The 24,392-nt window shown below is 39.8% G+C and overlaps 1 protein-coding gene across 1 annotated transcript in view; it reads left to right on the top strand.

The window, feature by feature from the left end:
* Positions 1-24,392, top strand: part of CTNND2 (catenin delta 2) — a 1,223,799-nt gene that overhangs the window by 1,173,028 nt on the left and 26,379 nt on the right. Inside the window, 1 exon segment of the mRNA XM_030551717.1 lies at positions 2,899-2,983. Within this exon segment, the coding sequence (XP_030407577.1) occupies positions 2,899-2,983 (85 nt within the window).

Genomic DNA, 24,392 nt, shown 5'->3' with positions numbered 1-24,392 from the left:
TGGGTTTGTCTTGTCTGGTGAAATCATTAGCTTCATTATTAAGTTTAATCATAACTCATCTTGTGTTAGTAACCGTGTCGGATGTTGGAAGGAAGACTGGAAACAAGTAACCCAGTATCAAAGTCCCTGCCAGGACTCATTTTTTGGCTTGCTTTCACTGGCAACATGCCGCAGAGTGAATAATAATTATTTATAAAAATGACTGGCATGAATCATTTTATCAGCATCAGGTGGTAGCCTGAGACATTAGGCCCCTGTGTAGTGGGTGATGTGCCATTGGAGTAACCAGGAGGACACTGTGAAAGGATTTGTGCCTCACAAAGGTACTATTCTTCTCCTACTCCCACTTGTTTTGGGAATGCTGGAAGTAAGCAACTTCATAACTTTGCAGGCTGCAGCTTACTCCCCACCATACAACAGTTACTCTGGCTGGCAAGTGGGGTGGGGCCACAGTTCTTTCCACTCCTTCACCTGCCCTTCTCACCCCCTAGCTTGTTAAGAAGTATCAGGCCTTCTGTCTGCTACATTAAATGGCACCGATACATGTAGGAGAAGACTCACACCTAACTATGACGCTATTAGCAATAGCTATGAATGCATTTTTTTTCAGAGTCAGTGCACACTGTTGACAAAGAGATCATTGGTTCCTCTCCTTTTGCTGGGTGTGGTTCCTATCCATCCAGATGCTCTTCAGAGAACTGGAATCCACAAAATTGCATTGTACTGGACTGATGAGGAAATTTTGCCATAGTTAGTGTACTTCAGTACAAAACAATATTAATGCCTCTTACATTGTGTGCAGCATGTGTGCCTCCAAATATGGAGGCAGAGTGCACCTGGCTCCTTTGTGGGTCCACAACTAAAGGAGAGGACATGAAGGTCCTTCCCTTTCCCTCTCATCCCATGCTTCATGCACAGGGGTAGGACACAATCACAGTAGTGCAAGGACTATCTGCTTTAGTGTCTGTAAAGAGCCCACGGCTCTAGTCCTCTCTCCTCTACAGTTGTGTAGCAGAACTGGCATCCATGGGATCAGATTGGCCAAATGCAGTGGATCTCACTGCTCTTGGCCTCTCCTTAGTATTAACAGCATGACTGGCACTGTTACCACATTGGTCATTCCCTACTCCCAGTACCCCACTGGCAGCTAAAGATGGGTAAATAATGAAAACAATGATGCTTGAAAGTGTTCATCAAGTTCTTATCAACTCATTAACTAGTCACCCAGTTCTATTTGCAGGATGAACAATAGAGTTGGGCAGAATCAACAAATAATTTAACCTAGGAAAATATTGTGGAAAACAACTGACTAAATTATGCAATTAACATTATCTTACCAGCTCTGCTGGCAATGCAATTGTGACCCTTCTCGTGTGTGTCACAAAGTGAATAGCGGCAGTTGCCACTACCCACACTGGAACCAGATGAGTAATACATGCCACCAACACCAGTACCACCTGCTTCTTTTTCACCACCAGTTGTTCCCTTTTCACTGGGAAACACCAAGCACAAGTGTGACTGTTCTCCAACTTCTTCATGCAGGCTGTAATCCCTTGTAATTTTGTCTTGGGGCTCTGCTGTTTTATGTTTGCTGAGGGGATGAGGTTAGTCACATGATGTGGACTTTCTGCATAGTCACATATTTGTCCTATGTTGTCCTCCCTGGCCCTTCTCTTTGCTTTTAAGACATCTGCTCCCCCTTATACTGTCTAAATAGAAGGGAACATTTGGCTCTAATTCTCTGAAATAATTATTCAGATCTCTTGGGGAAAGAGTCCAGAAGGAGGAGTACATGTGAAGTTAATTATGTCTTTTTATATAGGTTTAGAGTGCGATCATTAATAGGTTACTGTTATCAGTGTTTCAGAACATAAGTCCAAATTTGGGTTCCAGATGACTTTTATTTAGTCACAAAGCACTGATTATTTCTGTGTATTTATGATCTATCATATTTCTGTGTCCTGCTCCCAACCCCCTCCCATCTTAAAACAGTGCTCATCACCTAGCTAGTTCCTCTGTTTCCTCTGACCATCTGGTAGAAGGCACTGATGCAGTGAGTACTCACTCATCTGTTCCCTGAAGTACTTGGAGTCTACCAGCCCACGAGAAAGAAACCAAAGCCCTGTACTCTTGTCCTTCATTCCACTGCACACAGGACTGCAGCCAAGCAGGGCTGGCTTTAGATCAATTCCACCGATTCGGACCCCATGCCTAAGAGGGCCGCTCACCCTAAGGAAGAGTGCCTAACTTTTTAATTTTAACTCACCCTGCGGCAGTCCGTGTCTCTGGTAGCACTTCAGCGGCGAGTCCTTCACTCGCTCCTGGTCTTTGGCGGCATTTTGGCAATGGGTCCTTCCGTGCCGCGGAAGACCTGGAGCGAGTGAAGGACCTGCCACCGAAGACCCGGACCGCCATCGGGTATTCAAATCATGCCCTGCAGTTCCTAAAGCCGGCTCTGCAGCCAAGCCACCTCTCCAGAAACAATTTCTCCAATTTTTGCCCTCTGCAGCTTTCTCTCTCTCTACTTTCCCCACTACCCACCCTATCAGTTAGCCAGTTCAGCAGTTACTCTCCATCTTGACAGAATTCTCTTGTTCTCATGTTCCTAGTGAGAACCCTTGCTTCTCATTCACCATACAGCGCAAGTTTGTATTGGTTTTGTTCCTCTTCCAACACTTAGTAATATGGACATGAAGAGTGTGTTTGTCAGTGAATAAAATGTTAGTATCTAAACTACTTGAATGTAAAGGTCTTAGAATATACTTATAGAACTGGTGAATAGCAGAACTCCACTTGAGAGTTTCAATCCTTTGTAATTGACTCACAAATCAGCATTAATTGAGCCTGGGATTTGATTTAACAATCTCTCTCTCTCTCTTTTTTTTTTTAATGTAATAGGCACTCACCAAAAGTGGTGAAAGCAGCATCTCAGGTCCTAAATAGCATGTGGCAGTACAGAGACCTGAGAAGTCTCTACAAGAAGGTAAGATTTTCTTCAGATTTTAGATCTTCTGTACAGTTACCCACTTTGGGGGCTTAAGGAACATGAAACTAAAATACTTTATTTGATTTGTTAATGGGCCCATCTGAATCCCAACAGCTCAAAGTTTAGGAGGTTCAGATCTGGTGTTTTTGCATGTTCCCGTGTCTAATTTTAACTCCTTAAATAGAAATGGTCCATAAAGCATGTATTTTTTTGTTATTGTTTGGGGGAGGGCTTTTTTTTCTTAAATGAATTTTAGTTCTTATGAAAAGTGCTGGAGTTGACAGTCCTGGAGAGTGAAGTCCTCTGTTCACAGAACCAGTACAGCATGGTCACCGGTGGTGCAAGCTGCCTCTCCTCAGCCTTTCCTATCAGTGCATCTCAATCCTATCCTGGAGAGACAACCATAGGGGTGAGTGTGAGATTCCCAGCTCATTCAATTCCTGGCCTCTCAACTGAGACCACCAATGCCAGTTCCTTCAGTGGTGATGCTTTTATGATATGGACTTTGGTACCCCTGGAACTGGATAGAGACCTGTTTATTCACATCCATCAAATCGACAGCTTTCATGCACTAGCAACACCAGCTTGATTCAGAGGCAGTCTAGAGGTGAAAGGCAGTGGCTCCCATTATCATTCTCATAAGGCTGCCAGCCTCCTCTTTTGTGTAAATTATAGTACTATTACTACGAACAACATGTTTAAAATTAACTATTTTAAAATGAACTTCTGACAAGTATAAATGATCGGTGATGGTATAACAAGCTTCTATAACAGAATACTTGTAAATGGACACACACACTGAAGTGTGCGAGTAAATGTGGTATGTGTATGTGTGTACACGTATCTATCAATGGCAGTCTCAGGCCACTTCCTAGTACTCACAATTTCACATCACAAAAATTACCACCACAGTTGCCTCTAATTGACACCTTTCTTTGTAGTCTAAGCAAAAAGACCAGGCATTTAATTCCATTCCCAGTCGAGGGTGAGTCATATTAATGGTGGAGGGTGAGGACGCTCACAGTGCCATTGCTGGTGCTGTATGTATTGTATAGCTGAAAAGAGTCGAGTAATGTGAACTCTGTGCCTCAGTCTGCTCAGATTGAGTCTGGGATTTGAAATTTTATTCTTTTGCACACTTGAGCTCCTGTCTGAGAAAGTTTGGCAAACAGGCCTTGTTCGAGAGGTGGAGTGAACAGCAGCGAGGATAGGGTCCCGCTGAGAAGACAGCAATCTGGGATGTGGGGATGAACTGATTCTCTGCATGGTGTGGAGAGATGCCCCTTTGGGGGTAAAGTTTGTTGTGCTTAGAGGGGCTGCCTAGTTTCTTAACCTTTGAACTATTTTGCAGGATTCATTTTGTTAATCCCTTCATGAGCTAACTCTGGCAGGGTAAAATGAGGGTCAGTCTCCCAGACAGTTAATCTTATACCTTTCCCAAGCACTAAGCTAATTTAACAAAATAATTATTTAGTCTTCTTATGTCTTTACAACCTGCTACCAAACGTTGTATAATAATTTAGTACAGAAAATGACATTTCTTTTAACCAAATGTTTCTAAGAATTAACTAAAAATGCTACTGTACATAAATAGAAGGTATGTATTTTTTAATGTTTATAAAGTTAGTACACAATATAAGGAATGATTTTTATGTAGACTGAATCAAGAAAAACACTTTGCAAAAGGAGCTACTTCCTTTGCTTTCTTCACATTAGTACATTGAATACTTAGCTGTATCCTAGGATTGATGCCTATGGCATTTTCTTTTTTTCACAGTATTTTAAAAATAAGTTGTATAAAACAAGAGAGTTCCTAAGATCTCTGTTACATAAGCAATAATATTTATCATGCAACATGAGTTTAAATAGTCAAGATAATTATTTTTTCCCACTAAAGCTTCTGTATTGGCAATAATGAATGAATACAGTTTCTGCTGGCTGTGCGATATGGTCAGCACTTTGTGCTTTCACACACTGGCAGGGATTTTTACCATACTGCAGCTAAATCCAATTGTGCACGTGTCTGAAATTCATTAGTATGCCCTAAAAATATCTATCTCATTATTCCCAAGTAATCACTAGCATATAAAACAGGCTGGAATAGAAGCATGATTCTGTTTTATGACTTGGGTCAGTTACAAGCCTAACATTAACTATAAAGAAATGCAGCAGTATTTGTCCTGCTGCTTGAGGGGACAGTATGTCCAAAGTTTGATATAGTTTTAGAGCAGCATATGTTGACACTATACCAAACAGGGAAAAGAATAATATGAATAGCAGTATTATCATTTGCATTACTGAAGTAACCAGAATATTGATTTGTCACTGTTGTTGGTATAAAAGTAGCCAATACATTTGGCCCATAGGTTTGTTCATGTGGAGGAGAAAAAACATGAAAGCTTATTATGTTTTTGTAATTCTGCTTAGCACTATGGGCTTTATTCACTATCTCTGGCAGAACCCAAACTGAAAGTGCCCAGTGACAGAAAGTCCAGTCAGAGGTGGAGAGCATAATGTTACAAGCTGCCTATAACTTCCACTCTGTTGGGGGGCCAGGAGCCAGCCAGTGCTACCCAAGAAGTGCATGGGGCTGGCTCAGGAAAGTGCACAACAAGGGCATGCAGGAGATGTACTGATCCAGTGTCTCTCTCTCTCTCAGGCAGCCTCTGCCAGTGAAGCCTCTAGACTCCTGGCTGTAAATTGAAGCTCTTTCCAGCTAGTGGAAGCCTAATATTGTCACTTGCCCTTTGCGGCGGTGCATGCCTCCTCTGTAGCACAGCTGTTCTAACATATGTGGGGGGATGTAGACTGCAGCCTCCAACAGGGCTGAAGCAAGCACTTTGGTTTTAACCAAGGCTATAGTGCTAGTAGGTACACAGTGAAACTGGGTTAAGCAACCTCTCAAGGGACTGGCAAAAATCAGTTTCAGAAAATGAGGGGTCTTTTAATAAAAGTACAGCAGAATTGTACTCTGTATGTTTGGGGTGTTCTCTTAAGATAGGAGGATGCCTGAAAAAGGTGGCTGTGCAAGTTTCACTTCATCTCTCATTGACTGAAAAACATTTCCTGTCTTTAGAGGCCCAAAACAATTTCTCAATTATTGTTTGAAAAGGCCACACCGATTAAATCAACACAGACAAAGGCACTTCATCCAAGCTATAAGGCATTTTACTGAGAACAGAAGTAAAAACATTGCAGGAGAAGGAGAGGTGGGACAAAGAGAATTATTTAGGGGGTAAAATAAGTCACAACAGAGACAGGGAGAAAGAGCACTTCTCAGTGAGAGTAGGCAAGGACATTCATGCATACACAGACCCAGACTGCAACCTGTTCATGTCATTTTTGGGGGCTTTGCAGAAAAGGTAATCTAGCCCATGGGCTGTGTATCCCCAATGAGTGTAATGGAGCTCAGATAGCTAGCACCTCATTTGTATGAGCTCTCCTTCTCATGAGCTTTTTCACAAAGGCCTGATTCAGTGCACATTGACATCAATGGAAAATATGTGTTGAGTTTAATGGGTCCTTGGATCAGGCGTCAAGGCAGGATTTTTTCTTTCTGGCCTTTACTGTGGATTTGACCAGTCTGTAGCGGAGCTGGCATCTGAGGACTCTTTGGGGTCATTCAATGTCTGGAAAGCCGGGGATGTCTTTTGCCAGATCAGGCCGATAATACTAACGTATTAGTGCTAATATAGGAAGAGCTTCACCTTGCTTGGAATTGTCTGGATTTTCTTCTCAAATAGCCTTTGGTTGTTTAAACAGAACGTTAAGATAGCAAACCTGGTTGGCTCAGAGGGAGGGTAGAGAGAAATTGAGCCTCTCAGTTCAGGATGGGAGATGGTTCTCTGTTGACCTGGGCTAGATTTCAAACTTGTCACTACCTGGCAGTGGTTTGATTTTCTGTGGAAAGTTAATTGGTGGTCTCAGGCTATGTAAGCCGGTCGTGTCGGGGCTCGTCCCTCTCAGGCACGGCGGGGAGCCAGGGCGCCTCCTAGCACGCTGCAGTCCGGGTAGGCTTAGCCCCTCCGCAGGTGTTGAGGGGGTACAGGGTCTGCAAACAAGGTAGAGCCCCGGCCCTCTAGCCGGGGTCGGGGCTCTCAAAGTAAATAAGCCCCAGCCCTTGGCAGGGCGGGGCAGTAGCAGTTCAAGCTCAGGCCTCTAGCGGGGGCTGAGCAAACACAGTATCAGCCCAGGCCCTTGGCAGGGTGGGACAGTAGCAGTTCAAGCTCAGGCTTCTAGCGGGGCTGAGCAAACACAGTATCAGCCCAGGCCCTTGGCAGGGCGGGACACCAAACACAAGTCTAGCTAGCTCTGGCCCTCTGGATCGGGACAGAGCAGTGGCAAAGTCAACGGGGCCCAGCCCTTGGTTCGGGCGGGGCACCAAACACAAGTCTAGTTAGCTCTGGCCCTCTGGATCGGGACAGAGCAGTGGCAAAGTCAACGGGGCCCAGCCCTTGGTTCGGGCGGGCACCAAACACAAGTCTAGTTAGCTCTGGCCTTCTGGATCAGGACAGAGAAGTGGCAAAGTCAAAAGGGGCCCAGCCCTTGGTTCGGGCGGGGCACCAAACACAAGTCTAGTTAGCTCTGGCCCTCTGGATCAGGACAGAGCAGTGGCAATAGGCGGGAAGAGGGGGAGTCTGCCACCCGGTTACGGGTGGCAGGGGAACACAGGCCCTCCCACTCCACTGCGTTCCAGCCCGGGGCCCTAGCAGCGGTCAAGACCCGCTGCGGTCAGTGGGGATCCTGGCCGCAACACACTGACATGGGTTCGGGCTCTTCAGGAGCCAAACCAGGGTCGGCTACACCCGGGCCACTTCCAACCTCCCCCTCTCTAGGTACCTGGTCCTTGCCAGTGTCGTCTGGGGGTTCCCAGACCATGGGCTCCTCTGGGTACCGGTCGTGGGGAAGCTCAGGCCACTCCTCGGGGTATCGGGTACACAGCAGGTCAGGCCGATGTTCCTCCGGGTATCGGATCTGAGGCAAGTCCAGCCAGCGCTCCTCTGGTAGTGGGCGCGGGGCAGGTCCGGCCAGCGCTCCTCTGGGTAATGGGCGTGGGGCAGGTCCGGCCAGCGCTCCTCTGGGTAGTGGGCACTGGGCAGGCTGGGCCCAGCGGGAGCCCGGGTACCAGCGTCTGGCCTCTCCGGCAGCCTGCGCCCAACTGAGCGCTGGGGCCGGGCCTTTATACTTCCTGTCCCGCCCCTTGACTTCTGGGGGGCGGGGACAGGCAGTGCTGGCTCCGCCCACTGAGGCACCTGCTCTGGCTCGTCCCTCTCAGGCCCGGCGGGGAGCCAGGGTGCCTCCTTACAGGCTATAAAACCCACTACTGTCACTATTTGGCATCTCTGTGGATGAGGTACTGTGTTGTGGAAAATAAAACCAGGTGTGCACTTATTATACTAGCTTTGCAGGGCACTAGCAGAGCTCTGTAACAGTTTGTGCATTACACTGACTGATTCTAACCACAGTACTGGCTTCTCCACTCAACAGCAGCTGTATGGTAACTTTAAAGGGACACACCAGAATGGTTAGCAGGCTTATCAGGACAGCCCATAATGGAACTGGTACGAAGAGTCAATTTCAAGTCAGAGTTCAGATACATGGCTAGGATGCACTGTTGCCTCCCCTGATGCACTTGTAGGACTTCACTCTCCAGGGCAGTTAATCCAGCACTATATGAACAAAGCCTGACAAGAACATTTTGTCCAAAATTCTCTCCAGCTGTTACAATTCAAAAAAGAGGAAGTCATCAAAGCCAAGATGAAATGATGATCTTAGTCTTGGGGTGAAAGGGTTGCCTTCCTCAATGCCCTGTGTGAGAGTTCTATTCTCCCTAACATCAACAGGCAACTGCCACTGTTCTACAAAAAGCTGTTACCAGGCCGTTTTGCTCCAGCTGCCTGATTCTCAGCTTCTCCTGTTGTCTCTGAATGTGATAGTTCCTTAGAAAACAGGAGGCAGAGTAAGCCGTCGGCTGTCAACACAACAAGGGAAAGGGGGAGTGATGCAGAAAGATTAAAAATTGTGCTCTCTTTCCTAAAGAACTTTCTGTAAGGCTCCAGTTTCTACCAAAAAGTTTAATTCTCTTCTGGTCCTGCCACCCATAACCCTTTCATTTCCTCCTTGGGAAAACCACCGGAAAAGAACTTGTATCAAGACAGGGTGCCATGGCAAAGTTCCAAGGAAACAAAGTCTAAGTAACCCAGCAGAGTGACTGACTCAGATAGAATCCCTGACTGAAAAGTATACTTAAAGATGAGGCCAGCACTAGTAAATCCCATAAAAAAGATGTTTTCAGGGACATTTTCATTAACTAAAGATTAATTAAATTCTCACTGTAGTTTACCATCAGTGGAGAAACATTTCTCCAAAAATGACTCCGAAGTGTAGGCATTTCCATTGTTCTCTGTTCTATGTAGTAAGGCCTACATTTTCAAAAATGCTATTAATTTTGGTTGCTTCCATTTTTTGGTGCTCCACCTGAGTTACCTAAGGCCTGATTTTTAAAAGTGCTGGGTGCTCACAACTTCAATTGATTGAAATTAATGGACTCAATTGTTTGGCACTTCTGAAAACCAATGCATTAAGTGTGTCAAGGTGGGCATGGAAAAATTAGGGGACACCTTTGAAAATATAGCTACATCTGAGAAAGAGCAAATTGTCATTTGTTGCAGCTCAGATTTTTTTCTCCATCTTCAGTTTTCAAGCAAATAACCAACTACTCTTAAATAAAAGCAGCTTGAGAATTTTCATGAAGTTAGCAAATAAAAATTATCTCAACTCTTTAAACAAAAGGTACATGTAAAAATATAACTAAATAATCCAAACTGAGCAGTAATGTACTTGCTAAAAACAAGCTTCAAGTTGCATTAAGTATTTATGATACTAAAGAACTGGAGAAACTGTCGTGAAGAGAATGTTTACTATGAATTGCATCATTTTACCCAATCTTTTAAGCTCCAGCACAATATCTTTACAGTGTATCTTTTTTATTCATATGAATTATGTCATTCAAGATATAAGTGGGAAATCACAATAAGTTCTTAGAAATTATAGTTTTTCATTCATTATTGTGGATTTCTGTGTTGCATAGGATAATACCAATGTTTGTCCCTGTCACCCATTTTAACAATAAAATTACAGTCAACATATCCATTTGAAAGCAGAGAGGTTACTGAAGGCAGTTGACCTTTTCCACGTACTGTGCTATCACACAATCGGGAGAATAACGTGACAGATATTTAATGAAGTCTAAATAGACACTCTGAAGATTGGTCTTGTCTGTCATTGGCTGAACAAGATTTAAAAAATTGCCTGAAGCCTCGTTGAACAGTTAAGCCAGGCAGGATCTAAAAGATGAGTCTCTTTTCATGTGACTTTCAGAATAATGCAGCTGTAAACTGCTAAAAGTTCATTGAAAATTGCCAGAGAGACACTTCAAAATTCCTGGCAACTGGTTTTAAAATCTGAAGTTCTTTTCTAAGTAAAATAAATCTGTTTGCCCTTTTGACATATTAAACGCATTATGCCATGATACAAGGGAACATTGACTATGGCCTAATTCGAAGAAAATCCAAAAGATAATGTCTACGTCCTTGAGAGATGTATTCTCTTTAGATGAAATTCTCTCCAGTGTCAGGGCCTTTGTATCACTTAAGCACCACATTAAAGACTTAAGGCCCAGCCAGCACATAAATATTCCATTCCCATCAAAAGTACTGTTTGATGGGACTACATATGTGCTTAAAATTATTCATGAGCATATACATGCATTTTGCTGGATCGGACCTATAATTGGAGCATCAGTGGGCTGGGGGAAAGCATTTTCACTGAGGTAAATGTCAGGCTTATAAGATGAACTGGTATAAGGTAACCTATATCTGTCTATAATTTAATTAAAACTGCAATAGCTTTATAGAGAAGACATTGTCTAGAGCCCATTTCTATATCACTGTGAAAATGCAGCTACCTGATTAAATAAATGATTGATTGATTAATTGATTTATGGCAGTGGGCGGCCCCAGGCTTCAGAGTGGCTGAGGACAGAGGATTTTCACCTTCCCATCATTCTGGGTTATGGCACGCTCAGCGTACTCTCTCGCAGAGCCAAGAAACCAGAATCTATTCCCAAACCCAGGTATTCTGGCTGTCATCTGATCAGTCTTGAATTGTGATGTTTAATGCATACTAAGATTTGCTCCCAGAAGAGCTATGGAGAACACATTTAAATCTATAATAAATTGCTACTACAGAATTAAAAAAATACGTCTGATACATTTTAATTTAATGTACCTGATGCACTGTAGGCCAAATCCTGCTCACTTTACTTACACAAGTAGTCCCATGAATTTCAGTGGCATTGTCGCATGACTGAAGTCCTGTATGAACATTGCACATTGGAAAGAGGGATAAATAAGTTTGGTCCAGTTAGCTCCCTTTAAAGCTATCCATCATTCACATACATATCTGTTGATTATTTACACCTTTCAATCAGAAATGCACTTATTGCTAAATACTGTATTTCAGTTAGCAAATGAAATACTTTTTGTCAAGCCCTTCTTTTGTGATCCAAGCACACTTTAAAAAAAAAAGTCAGTACATTTCATTATGGGAACAAAATTAATCAAGTTAATCTATTCTGTTGATAAAGTGAATGTGTTCAAAGTATCAACAAAGTTCTTGATAAAATGTAAATATCCTGTGTTAGCAGGAACAGGACAAGTAGATTTCATACAGATATAATTAACACCAATGAGGCTCAACCTGATGGAGCATAACTAATCATTTTCTTATAAGGACACTATTCAGATTTTAGATATCAAAATTCCATTCCCTTAACTGCTCCTTTCTTTTGATTTACCCTGACACCATTCCTTTTCTTGCTAAAATGCTACTGTGTGGCATTATTGCAAGAGAAAACAATAACTGCTACATCTTCTGTACACATCACACAAGCAAACCTGTGAACAAGTGGTGTAGACATAGCAAGCATTTACAGATTTGTTTGTTAGCCACACAGGACATAGCAGTTATGCTTTTTTTAATACAAAAGAATTTCATTGCAGTCGTGCAATCAATGAAATAAACTTATAGGCTCTACTTTTAACAATTCCTATCTTATATGTCTTTTCAAATAACATTCCTGCCAGTCCTTCTTATTCCCTTTTACATTTACTAACAATATTAGAAAGAAAAGGGACTGCTACTATTTTATTATCACTTATTTTTTTATCATTTAACGTGGCTTAAAATAACCATTACCAGCATGAAACAATATATTAAATACTATACAATTCCTACTATGTAAATAAATAGTTCTCATGATGGGCTAAAGGCGACACTAGATGAATTTTAAAAAGTACCATATATTGGCCCAATACTCCACTGCCTTGCATCTATGTCATCATTTATATCTCTTCAAAGAGGATATAAAACCCTGCCAAATCAAAATAGTAGCACTGACAACACATGATGGAATGGGAGAATCTGACCCTTTGTTTCCATGTGGATTTGCTGGAGATATCTTTCTGAAAGGTTGTTGTTTCTAAATAGTCCCATAACAGACTGTATGTGATAAAATTTCAGTTTATTTGTATCATTTTGCATTTGATGTTGTTTCATTCTTTTGATGCCATTCGTGTTAGAGGCCATTAAATGTATAATATCACCTACCATTATTTTAGTCATTCTTAATATTTTTGAAAATGTGCATATTCCATTTGTAAGCAATTTCAGTCTTTACAGCTGTCTTCTAAATATTTTGTAATGTTCTAAAATTCATTCTGTGTTGAAGTCAAGAGTCAATCCCAGATTTTCGTCTAATTTACATTGGTGTAACCCTGTAGTAACTTCAATGAAGTTATACAGGTGTAGCTCAGAATCTGACCCTCGCTGTAATAATGTTTTGTTTCCTATTAGTTTAGCTGTAGCCATAAGATGCAATTGTGATGGTTCAATTTGACTATATATCTATATCTATATATATAATCAAATTGAACCATCACAACTGCATTATATATATTTATTCATTTAAATTTCTATTAGAACTATAATTTTCAGCCTTAAATGTGTGTGTTTGTATTAATGAGCAAATTTCCAAAGGTCTGAGCTTGAGTTTCAGTAAGCATCCAGAACTGTAGCTATTACCATTTCTTTTAGCACCAGGGGCTTAGAGGTACTAGTACATTCCTTTAATATTTGGCATTGTAACCAGCCTGCTGGTTTAGCAGAAGAATCTTTATATTATTTATAAGAAATATAGAGGAAAGAATTTGTAGAAGGTGAAGTAGTTCCCATCCAAAAACTGCTAAACTCAAGAGATAACAGTGGAGTCAACAACAAACCACATTTCAGGAGTTTACTTTTCCATTAAATTGTTTGTACTGTTGTCTAGCAGAAATATTAATGTGTGTATTGTTGTCATCATAGTCATATGATAAAACAGTAACTGTAGAACAAGCTCCAGTTGTCTTTTATGCTAAATGTAGGGGGCTCACTTTTCTTTAGTTGTTAAATATAGAAGTAGGAGTCTAACTTTTAGCTCATAATTTTGCAAAAATTGTCCATTAAATGCTTTATCTTTGCACACAGCGGGTTCTTTTCCACTCTCTGTGAAGACTGACAAGTAAAGTTTCAAATATCTCACCCCCCCAGTAGTCTCTTTGACTGACAGCCTTCCTTCTGAACTGAGTTATTTAATTATAAGTCCCGAAGCTTGCTCAAGACTAAAGATACGGACAGGTGTCTAGAATCTAAAGGGTTTTCGTGTATATATAAAGTCATGACTGCAGTACTTTTTTATTCAGATATTCAGTTCCTGGGAGTAAGATAAAGTTTTAATCCCTCAACATAGTGTATGCAACTTCAAAAATTAAATACAGATGTCTTTTTGGTCTTCTTAATTTTTTTACTCCTTTTAAATGTAATCTAAGTTCTGAAAGTGTCTCCAACAAAAATAAATCACAAACAAACAAACTTCAGAAAAATCCAGATGATCCAGAAAAGCATTCAAATATCTTGTTTACCTGTGCTAAGATGCTGATGTAAAGATAGGCACATCACTATTTTACAGTAAAGATTAAAATAACCAAACCCAGGAAGTGCTTTCATTGAATGTAAAATACCTTCTAAAAACTGTTAATCTGACTAATTTCAAGATGGAAAATGGTTAAATTTTATTTAAGTGTGGGCAGTTCTTTGTGTTGGTTGCTATTTTATTCAGATCAGTTCACATATCTCTAATAGTAATAATTTGTTAATGGTATATAATCTTTAAAGTACAGAACTGGAGCTCATTCTTTATTACAGTGTAGCCTTGATGCTTGCATCCTATAATGTAGGCAAAGGGGAAAGCACATCTATGACAAGGAGATTCTTGGGTATCCCAATAAGGAAGCTGAATTATTTAGAAACTCATGACTTTACAGTAATCTTGAACTGTTTTCTGTGGTCCCCACTGCTAACTTTAAAATTAAATGAAGTAGACAGGACTTTTTGTGTGATGTAATATTGAAGTAACACAGAGAAGAAGGATATATCAAATTATAGCTATCATTTTGGCACTAAAACCTTGTCCTCTTCCTAGAAGAAAATGAAGAAGTATTGCTGTACTGTTGCGATGTTTTATTTTGGGCTTTCTTCGTTGAGGTTTCTGTAGGTTGCTGCAGTAAGATCTAGTTCATCTCTGCCCCTTAGGGAAATAAAAAATGCTTGTTTCATGTGACTAGAAAATGTAAATTCAACCCAAGCGGTCTGATTGACTAAATGTTAAGCTTGTATGTTGATAACCTAGTTTCAACTCTTTCGTGTCCAACATGATCTAATAATGGCTGATGCAGAAATTGCTGTGGAAGTACATTTTATTAGTTACCTTGCTCACCATGTTGTAATAGAGATTTAGGGACTGGTACCAGAATACAGATGTAGTTTAAAGATGGCTGTCATTGGAGGACACTGGGAAAGAGAACTAGCAACTGCACTCAGTTCTGTTTTTCTTAGTTCATTTATCAGATGATGTGGTTCACATTCAGAGGAATGGATTTTGCCACTGCACCTGAATATGTGAAATGTGAGTGAAAACATTCAGCTTTTGCTTGGTCTGGATATTTCTACTTTTTCTTGCTAAAAATGTCATAGCCAAGTCTCTACATTCTAAATACATTTCAATCCTTTTATTGATACTCCAGGTATTTTTAAAGAAAGTAGTTGTTGGAGGTACAAGTTCTGACGATTTTATAAGCTTGAGTTAACAGGGTGGACCTTTTGTTGGATGACTTGAAAACTCCCAAAAATATTTTATTAACAGATTACATATTGCTCTTCATTTAGGGTGATCTCTAAGATTGTCCAGGTGTGTGCTTAAATTATGTGTTCAAATATGTGTGTGTTTATGGGCACATCATTTAATAACAGTCCTTCAGTTTTCTAAACAGAAAGAGTCTGTATTCTTGCAAAAATTTATTGGAACCGAAACCTACTGTATCATGAGCATACGTGCTAATTTCTAAGAAGGCTTGTTTGGATCACAGAATTCTATGGTGCCTCTACATATAAATTAACATATCATCATATTTTTCAACTGGAACGCTATTCTCCAAACAACGCAAAACCCAAATGGTTTTTGATCACAGTCACTGTAACCATTCCTAATGTGTTCCTCGCCATTGGGGAATAGGTGATGATAGAAGATTGGGTTCAGTTTGTTTTTTCAGCTCCTCGATTAAACAAGATTTGTCATGTTGTTGATGTTATCACATTTTATGTCCAGAGATGGAGTAGAACACCATGTTGGTTTATTTGTTGGTGTAGCAGGTAAAAAGAGAGAGGTGTTCTATGGGTTCTGATCTGTGCAAGTACTTTAGGGTTGAGTTTGTCTACTGACCTGCAGTTTGGAATAGAACAACACATATCCCACACCTGACTTCTGTAGCCATGAGTTAGGGATTAAATTTCCCACTTTATTGCAAATCCATGTTAAAAGATGTCTAAGTTTTGCATTTGGAAGAAAAATGTCGTTAAACATCAAATAATTTTGTAGATTGAGTTTTTTGGATATAAGTGCCTGTTGTCTGCATTAGATGTTAGTCAAAATAATCTCTGCTCATTAAATATTTAAATTCTAGCTAAGACATCTTATGCAGCAAAAAACATGGAAGGCAAAGATGCTAGCCCAAGAGCCAAATGCTGCCATGTCTTTTAGAACAGTAGATTATAGCCATTGTTCCTTTCTGAGAGGTATATGAAATGGTACTACAGTTCTTTGAAAAATGCATTTATTATTTTATTGCAATGTTTTGAAAGCCTTATTATTTAGCTGCATATAACTTCAGCAAAATGAATAATGAACCCTATTATGTCTGACGTCTTATTCTTCATGCTTTGCCTCACACCTTGTTACCTTTTCTTACAGTTGTTTTATTCATTAGATTAGGTTTTGTCATCATCATACTCACACAACAGGAAATCAAGAATTAATTATGGATAGGTAAAGTGATGCCTGACTGATTTCCTGAAACCTTCCTCTTCCACAGCATATAAGGCAGTTGAGCACAGTTATCTAGCAGTTTTTCACTTAGATGGATTTTCAAAGTTATTGTTACATCAGAGACTGATTGTGTATCCTTCATAACTAACCTCAGGAGCTCAGATTTAAAATAATGCCCACAGTGGTTACTTCTGTTTCATATGACTGATTACACTAATAAAAGAGTGTTTGAAAGAAAGAGAACTGGACAAAATCATTTGAGATACATTGAAAGAAAAAAACATGGCCAACTATCTCAACAGGGCTTAGCATCTAAGGCTCTGCAATAATAATTTCAAAAGTGAAACGCGGAAAATGCATTAATAATTCTTTAGGTATGAGATGTTGACATTCTGAGAATTAATGGACCTTGCTTTCAGAGTCTTGAAGATAGTGGCTGAGAGCACTAAATCCTATACAGAAATGAAAGAAATAAACTACTGATTTTGAAGATGTCACTTTATCAGAGAAATAGCCTGCCTAGTGCTTATTAGTCCTTATTCAGTTCCAGTTTTTCTATAGTAAATGATTGTATGACCTAGGAATCTTTTTCTCCCTTCCTTCCTTCATATAAATTCCCATTACTAGATTCTTAAAGAGGCTGACATTTCTGTGATGTGTAGAAACTGCATGTTTATAAATGTTATTTGTTTATTTAACTTCACATTGGGAATTTTTGGCTGAATAACAACCACAGGATGGAGTCAATTGTGTATAGTAAGAGCGCAGAATGGAAATATTGCTGTGCATAGTTTGTACATTCCTTTTCAGGCATGCTTGAGTTAAATCATACCTTTAAAATGTTGCCCTCAAGGTCAGAGAGATGGCACCATCTCAGAGGGAGCCCTGGGCAGAATTCTAACTGACTTAGAGAGAACTCCTTATCGGGCTTTAGAGAAATGCAGACTACAGCAACAGCTCAGCCACCCATTTACAGAGTGCACTGCTTACTCCCCACAATGCTGCCAGTTATGCTGATTGGTACACGGGGAGATTAAGAGAGCACACCACCATCATCCCAACACTTTGGGTAGGCATACCGGGGGCAGTGTCTGTGCTCCCCAATTACAGGTGTGTGAAAGGAGAACCAGGGGAAAGTTTTTGTGCCACTCTCTCACACTGGCATATCTGCCCGGGGCAGTCACAGGTGTGGCCCATAACGTTTTTGTTGCAAGTAACAGGAAATACATTCTTCTTTTTGTTCTGACCACTACAGTCGTGCTCTTACAAATATAGTGTTAAAAACTCTTGCGATTAATTAACAGATTTACATATATTTAGTGATTTTCTGAAACCCAAATTCCTGGAGTAATGATATTAAGTGAGAATCTCAGCTTTCATTTTTTTTTAAAGTATGTTTTCATCCCTCATGATTGCAAAGAAAAGCTGGAGAACATGAATCCTAAAGTCTCAAAAACAAAAAGGCAAAGAAACAACCCCACATGTATTAATTTTTAAATCTGATTATTTTGGGGGAGTGACATGATTTTTGGACAATTGGGGTTGGCAGACCTGCAGATATTCCCCTCTGTATTCTGAAGTCAGTTTCTCTAGATTTATATTGTCATAACTCAATGCAGCATCTGGCCCAAAGTAGTTAACCAAAAAATGAACTGCAAGTGTCCAAATTGGGAGCATTCCTAATCTTTCTGAATGTTTCCTATTGCTCTTTTCAATAACAAATCTTGAGTTCTCATTTTGATATTAAGACAAAATCCTGGGAATAAAAATCCTCTATGTATCTTCTATAATTGTCTCTCATTTTACCCCAAGCATTTGAAAATACAAAGCCATTTCTTCAGAGTATCTCATATAACAGGTCAATATAACGAGCTTAAGGAAGCTCTACTACTTCTGTGTTTCTGTTGAGACAATACAAACAGATCAATAAATGTTCGTCCTTCTTGGACCTTAGGACTTTGCCTTCTGAATATGAGATGTTTAAGAATGGCTTCATTGTATTAATATGACCAGCTTATTGAAAAAAAAATTTTTTTTTTTATAAATAAGGGATGTTTTGGAAAGGGTTGGATTTAGGAAATTAAGTAAATTAATTATTAATTAAATTGATCTCTCAAAGCAAAAATCCCAAATCTTCAATCCAAAATATCTGCAAGTACACTAGAAGGGCCTATGTATTTTTGCTTTTTGTATGTATAAATCTATCTATCTACAGTAAATATTTATATATGCACAAATTTATATTTTTTAAATGGTACATTCTTTAGCTGTGGAATGCAGGGAATCACAATTTCCATCTGACATGTTGCATCTTGCTGAGGACATTATCTTTGTGCAAACCACATTCTCTGCAATGTATGTAAACATACATGTGACAGGTTCTGATAAATTGATATTTTTCTGCATGATGTTTACTGCTACCTGTGTTTATAACAGATAGAATGGGAATCTCAAACTTTTCCATAATTCCACTGAACCACAGCTTAATAGGAAGGTTGCCTCTTGGCATCTCCCCTCCCATTTATTAGTGTATAACATCCATGTGTCCACTACCTCAAGTGTTTACATGGAAAAGTCATAAGAGGAAAGTATTTCAATATATTTTTTGGCTTCTATGAATCAGTTTGACAGCTGGAAACAAGGAGGAGAATCAGACTGAGCACTGTGCTGCCCATAAATGCTATGTGAACTACTAAGGAATGCTCTTACTGCATTTAATGTTTCTAGATATTAGATACTAACGATAAATGTAGTTGTCGCTAAATATTTTAGACTATATTATTTCTAAGATCCCAGTCAGAAACTCTGCTAGATGTGTGTGCACATTCCTCCCCACAGTGCTACCGTCATGTTGAATGCTTAGCTTTCATATGCCAATATGTAGTAGAGTATCTGATTCAGTTCTAATATCTGTTGGATCTTATTAGTGTCAGAACAACAAACTGCAAGGGAAAAGATGCCCAGAATTTTATCAGTCTGATGAGACTTGACTTCATTCACATCAGCTTTATCCTTTAAATTAGACAATGTCACACTAGTGCACACCAGTCAGGAATGTTCCACTTAGCCTGACAACAAAGCTTCAGCATGAAAAAGATGCAGCACCAACAACCGAGAGCAATTTCCTGCTGAGTTCCAAAGTAAGCTCAGTCAACATAATGTGCTTGTTTGTTACGGTATCATATACCCTATCACTTTCTATTTCTAACATCAGCTTGCTGGGTGTAGTTCTCTCATAGGTGCTTACCTGGTATTTTACCATATTATATCATTACAGGAAATGTCATATTTATAATTAATAAGATGACAATAGCAAAATGCTAGCTCATAGGCAAGGAAGAGGAACGAGAAGAAGGTTCCAGTCCTGTTTTGTTAAATGGAAAAACTCCTGTTGATTCCAGGCAGAACAGTATTAGCCCTGAAGGAGGAAATAGAATGTTAGAAAGTTTTAAAATATATATTTTGTAAATAGTTTCTATCTCAGTAATTTCATAGTATGATGTTTGTTGTCATTACTTCTTCTCTTCTGTACTGGGACACCACAGGAGTTGGTGTCTTTCTTTCTGACAAACACTTTGGTAATTTTGAAGGCAGTAATCAGAGTACAGGCCTCAATAGGAGTCGAGGATCTACATATTCATGGCAGTTATTGAAAACGCTACACTTTTATGCAAATCACTGTCACCTGATTGGCTAATGATTATCAACTAGTCATAGGGCAGGGATTTTTACACTGCAAGGCTCTTAAGAAATAACTGTGAAGTGATTATATTAGTATGAACCTTAAAACTAATCAGGGCCAGGGAATGGCACAACTTGCAAAAATGGTAGTTTTCTGCCAGTAAATATGCAGCATCTCTGCCTTCTGATCAGCTGGAATAACTACGTTTTGATTGTGATTAAGCCACTTAGACTAGAGTTTGCTGAAACATTGTGGGATTCTCAGAGATATGCTTCCATATGTAAATTTTACAGAAGTATTATAAGAATATTCTCAAAACAAAAGCCAGTCAGCGTTGCCCAGTGGTGTGATGTCATTTTTGGGAGGATGTTATTAGAGGATAGTAGTTTATAATGATATTTTACTTTGGGAGGTGAATGGAAATTTGACATTGAAATCTCAGCAGGGAAGGTTAAGAGACAGTACTTGAGATTAAACTTGAGTAGGATCTTTAACTTCTGTACAATCAGACTAAACTGAGTTCTAAAACCATGTTGTGCAGATTTTGCTGCTAACTGATTCTAATAGCAGCAGTATGGTCTAGTCGGTCGAGCGCTAGACTTAAAGTCAGGAGAACTTGGTTCTGTTGTTAATGTTGCTAAGTGTTGTTAGTGCTGCAGCGTTGTTAATGCTGCTAGTGCCACTGCTCTTGGAGCTGTGATGGTATCTGCACTAGCAGAGAGCGTAGCACGTTGATTCAGCAGACCTTGATGTTACTCATACAGAAAGACCACAGGCTCTGTTCTGTGGTGAAAAGTGTAGTCAGGTTTATTGTTGACAAAGCATGGTACTTTTGCCCCATGGGAGTTACAGGTACACTAACACATGTGTGCTCACGACAAGGTACCAGTTTGATCAACATAACATGATGCTGTCTTCTAGGCCAGTACAAAGCTGCCCCTCCTATGTCTTCTCCTATTATACATTGATACAAACACGTTACATTTTACAATCCATATGTTGTTAGTTACCATCCTTCTATCTTGTACCTGCTAGTTCAAACTAAACAACCTCATCCACTGTCCTGTCATTCCATCCATATCTTATGAGAGGTCAGTATGTTTTTATACCTGCTCTTGGGGAATTTGTTTATGTAGTTACTTGAGAGGTGTGAGTGCTTCTGTACCATCCCCTCAGGTCAGGAATATGCTGACTTGGTTGGCTAATACCTAGTGTGTTGCTATTTTGCCAAGACCAGGCTCACTCTAGGTGACTGCCTTCAGTTCATACTGTTAGTTATGCCTAGGGCTCCAGCAAGGCCTACAGGTTCTATTCAGCTCCACGACTGGTCTGCTGTTTGTCCTTGGGAAAATCATTTTCTCCCTCCTCCATCTTGCCCTTTGTCCTGTCTATTTAGATTGTAAGCTCCTCGTGGCAGGCAGGGACTATCTTTGACTATGTTTGTACAGTCCATACTAAAATCAAGATTGAGTCAGGTGTGGGAAGGGTGCCAGCTCTGGCTGAAGTAGCTGGGTTTATATGCCCTCTCCCTGACCAAGACATATCTTTGAAAGATAACAAGAACTAAAGAAGCTGAAACAGGCATTTGACATAGTCTTTTAATGTTACGTATAGTACATGAATACGATTAGTTCTAAACTCTTGTTCTGTTTTTCTCCACAACTGTTATGGGTAGCTCTCCACTTAAAAGTTACTCGCTGACGGATTCCTGACAACACATAACTGGATATATGCCAGTGTTGATCTAGTTGCAATAAATACATGCCTTCTCCTGGGGCCTTCATATTACTTAGGAAAAATAGATAGTCATTATAGGCATAATCAGAATATAGTGCAAAATGTGGAACCTCTGAACAGCTGCTGAGGGCTAATATGACATTACCCTACTTTGGTTATTTGTGATTTCTTTAGGTGCACAGTTGCTACCTGTTAACTAATTGTTGGCAGTTAACAATGGCATCCCTCTATAACAGAATTACACTGATTTTCTTTCTAGTTTATCAAATCTTTTTGTCCTATTTTTCCTTTGGTACATCAGGCTGATGGCGGATTGGTTTCTGAAAAACACTTGCACACAGACTTTGCTTTTGAAGATAGCACGTATTCTCTTTAGGAGACCCTTATATACTGTACCTTTAAGTATCCAAATCAATTTAATTAAATGTCATTATAGGCACTGGAGCTGAAACAAAGTAATGAAAGCAACCAGCACGTCAGGTGGTATTTACTTCTGCATTAAATTCAACACACTCCCTTTTGGCTCTTAAAAATTAGTTGAAATATTTAACATTAATAGCTTCTAGAATTGTTGATGGGAATAGTTTTAATAAATTTGTTAGAAACTGTTTACCTTAAAAATGGAAAGAAATTTCTTTTGTTGGAGCAGATGAGAGCTACGGATAGATTTTATTAAAAGTATTCAGCTTTTGAGGTATTATGGCGGCCTATGAGACACATGCAAAAATTCTGTCAGAAAGCACTATTTGAACATTATCATCCAGTGACAGTGGTATCTACTGTAATCAGGCTAATCAAAAGCAATCTGAGCTCATAATAATATTTATATTTATATTAATGTTTGGGATAACTTTGTTTCACTGTACCAAAAATTGAAGCACTCCAATAAAACGAAGTGTGATGGTAGATTGATTTTGAATAAAAGAGTTGAGGGAGAGGAGAGCGGGCCTGGTATAAGAGGCTCCTTATTATCTTTTTGCTCTGATATTGAAATGGTAAAACTTTTATTTTCATTTTCAGATGGACTAAAAAATGGACCAATTTTGTTAACAAAGGCTCTAACGTGTGTAGATATTAGACAACAGTCACATAGGATAGACTATAGGGACAGACCCTCATTTGGTATAAATCTTCATAGCTCCACTGAAATCATTCAATAGAGTTGTGCCAGTTTACAGTGGATGAGTATCTAGCCCATACTCTGTTAATTCTTTGCATATACTTTTAGTGCCTTTTTAGCTGAAGATTTTAATGTGCTTTACAAACATGCATGAATTATAACTCATTCCTCATTCTATTCTCACTTACCTCAGTGTAAATCAGAAGTAGCTCCATTGAGCAATGGATTTCTCATAGACTTTAAACTTTAGGGTCAGAAGGGACCAATAAGATCATCTAGTCTGACCTCCTGCACAAAGCAGGTCACAGAATCCTACCCATCCACTTCTATAACAAACCCCTAACCTATGTCTGAGTTACTGAAGTCTTCAAATTGTGGTTTGAAGACCTCAAGCTGCAGAGAATCCACCAGCAAGTGACCCATGCCCCACGCTGCAGGGGAAGGCGAAAAACCTCCAGGGCCTCTGCCAATCTGCCCTGGGAGGAAAATTCCTTCCTGACCCCAAATGTGGTGATCAGCTAAACCCTGAGCATGTGGGCAAGACTCACCAGTCAACACTCAGGAAAGAATTCTCTGCAGTAACTAAGATCCCATCCCATCTAACATCCCATCACAGACCACTGGGCATACTTACCTGCTGATAATCAAAGATCAGTTGCCAAAATTAAGCTATCCCATCATACCATCCCTTCCATAAACTTATCAAGCTTAGTCTTAAAGCAAGATATGTCTTTTGCCCCCACTACTCCCCTTGGAAGGCTGTTCCAGAACTTCACTCCTCTAATGGTTAGAAACCTTTGTCTAATTTCAAGTCTAAACTTCCTAGTGTCCAGTTTATACCCATTTGTTCTTGTGTCTACATTGGTACTAAGCTTAAATAATTCCTCTCCCTCCCTAATATTAATCCCTCTGATATATTTATAAAGAGCAAGCATATCCCCCCTGAACCTTCTTTTGGTTAGGCTAAACAAGCCAAACTCTTTGAGTCTCCTTTCATAGGACAGGTTTTCCATTCCTTGGATCATTCTAGTAGCCCGTCTCTGAACCTGTTCCAGTTTGAATTCATCCTTCTTAAACATGGGAGACAAGAACTGCACACAGTATTCCAGATGAGGTCTCACCAGTGCCTTATAAAAACGGTACTAACACCTCCTTATCTTTGCTGGAAATACCTCGCCTGATGCATCCTAAAACTGCATTAGCTTTTTTAACGGCCATATCACATTGGCGGCTCATAGTCATCCTGTGATCAACCAATACTCCAAGGTCCTTCTCCTCCTCTGTTGCTTCCAACTGATGTGTCCCCAATTTATAACTAAAATTCTTATTATTAATCTCTAAATGCATGACCAAATTGGTTTAACATAAAGAAAAAACAGTTGTTGTG

Source organism: Gopherus evgoodei, chromosome 2 (genome assembly GCF_007399415.2).
Source record: "Gopherus evgoodei ecotype Sinaloan lineage chromosome 2, rGopEvg1_v1.p, whole genome shotgun sequence".
In the NCBI taxonomy this organism is placed as follows: Eukaryota; Metazoa; Chordata; order Testudines; family Testudinidae; genus Gopherus; species Gopherus evgoodei.
Note: the sequence above shows the minus strand (reverse complement) of the source record. Positions and strands in the feature narration are given on the sequence as shown.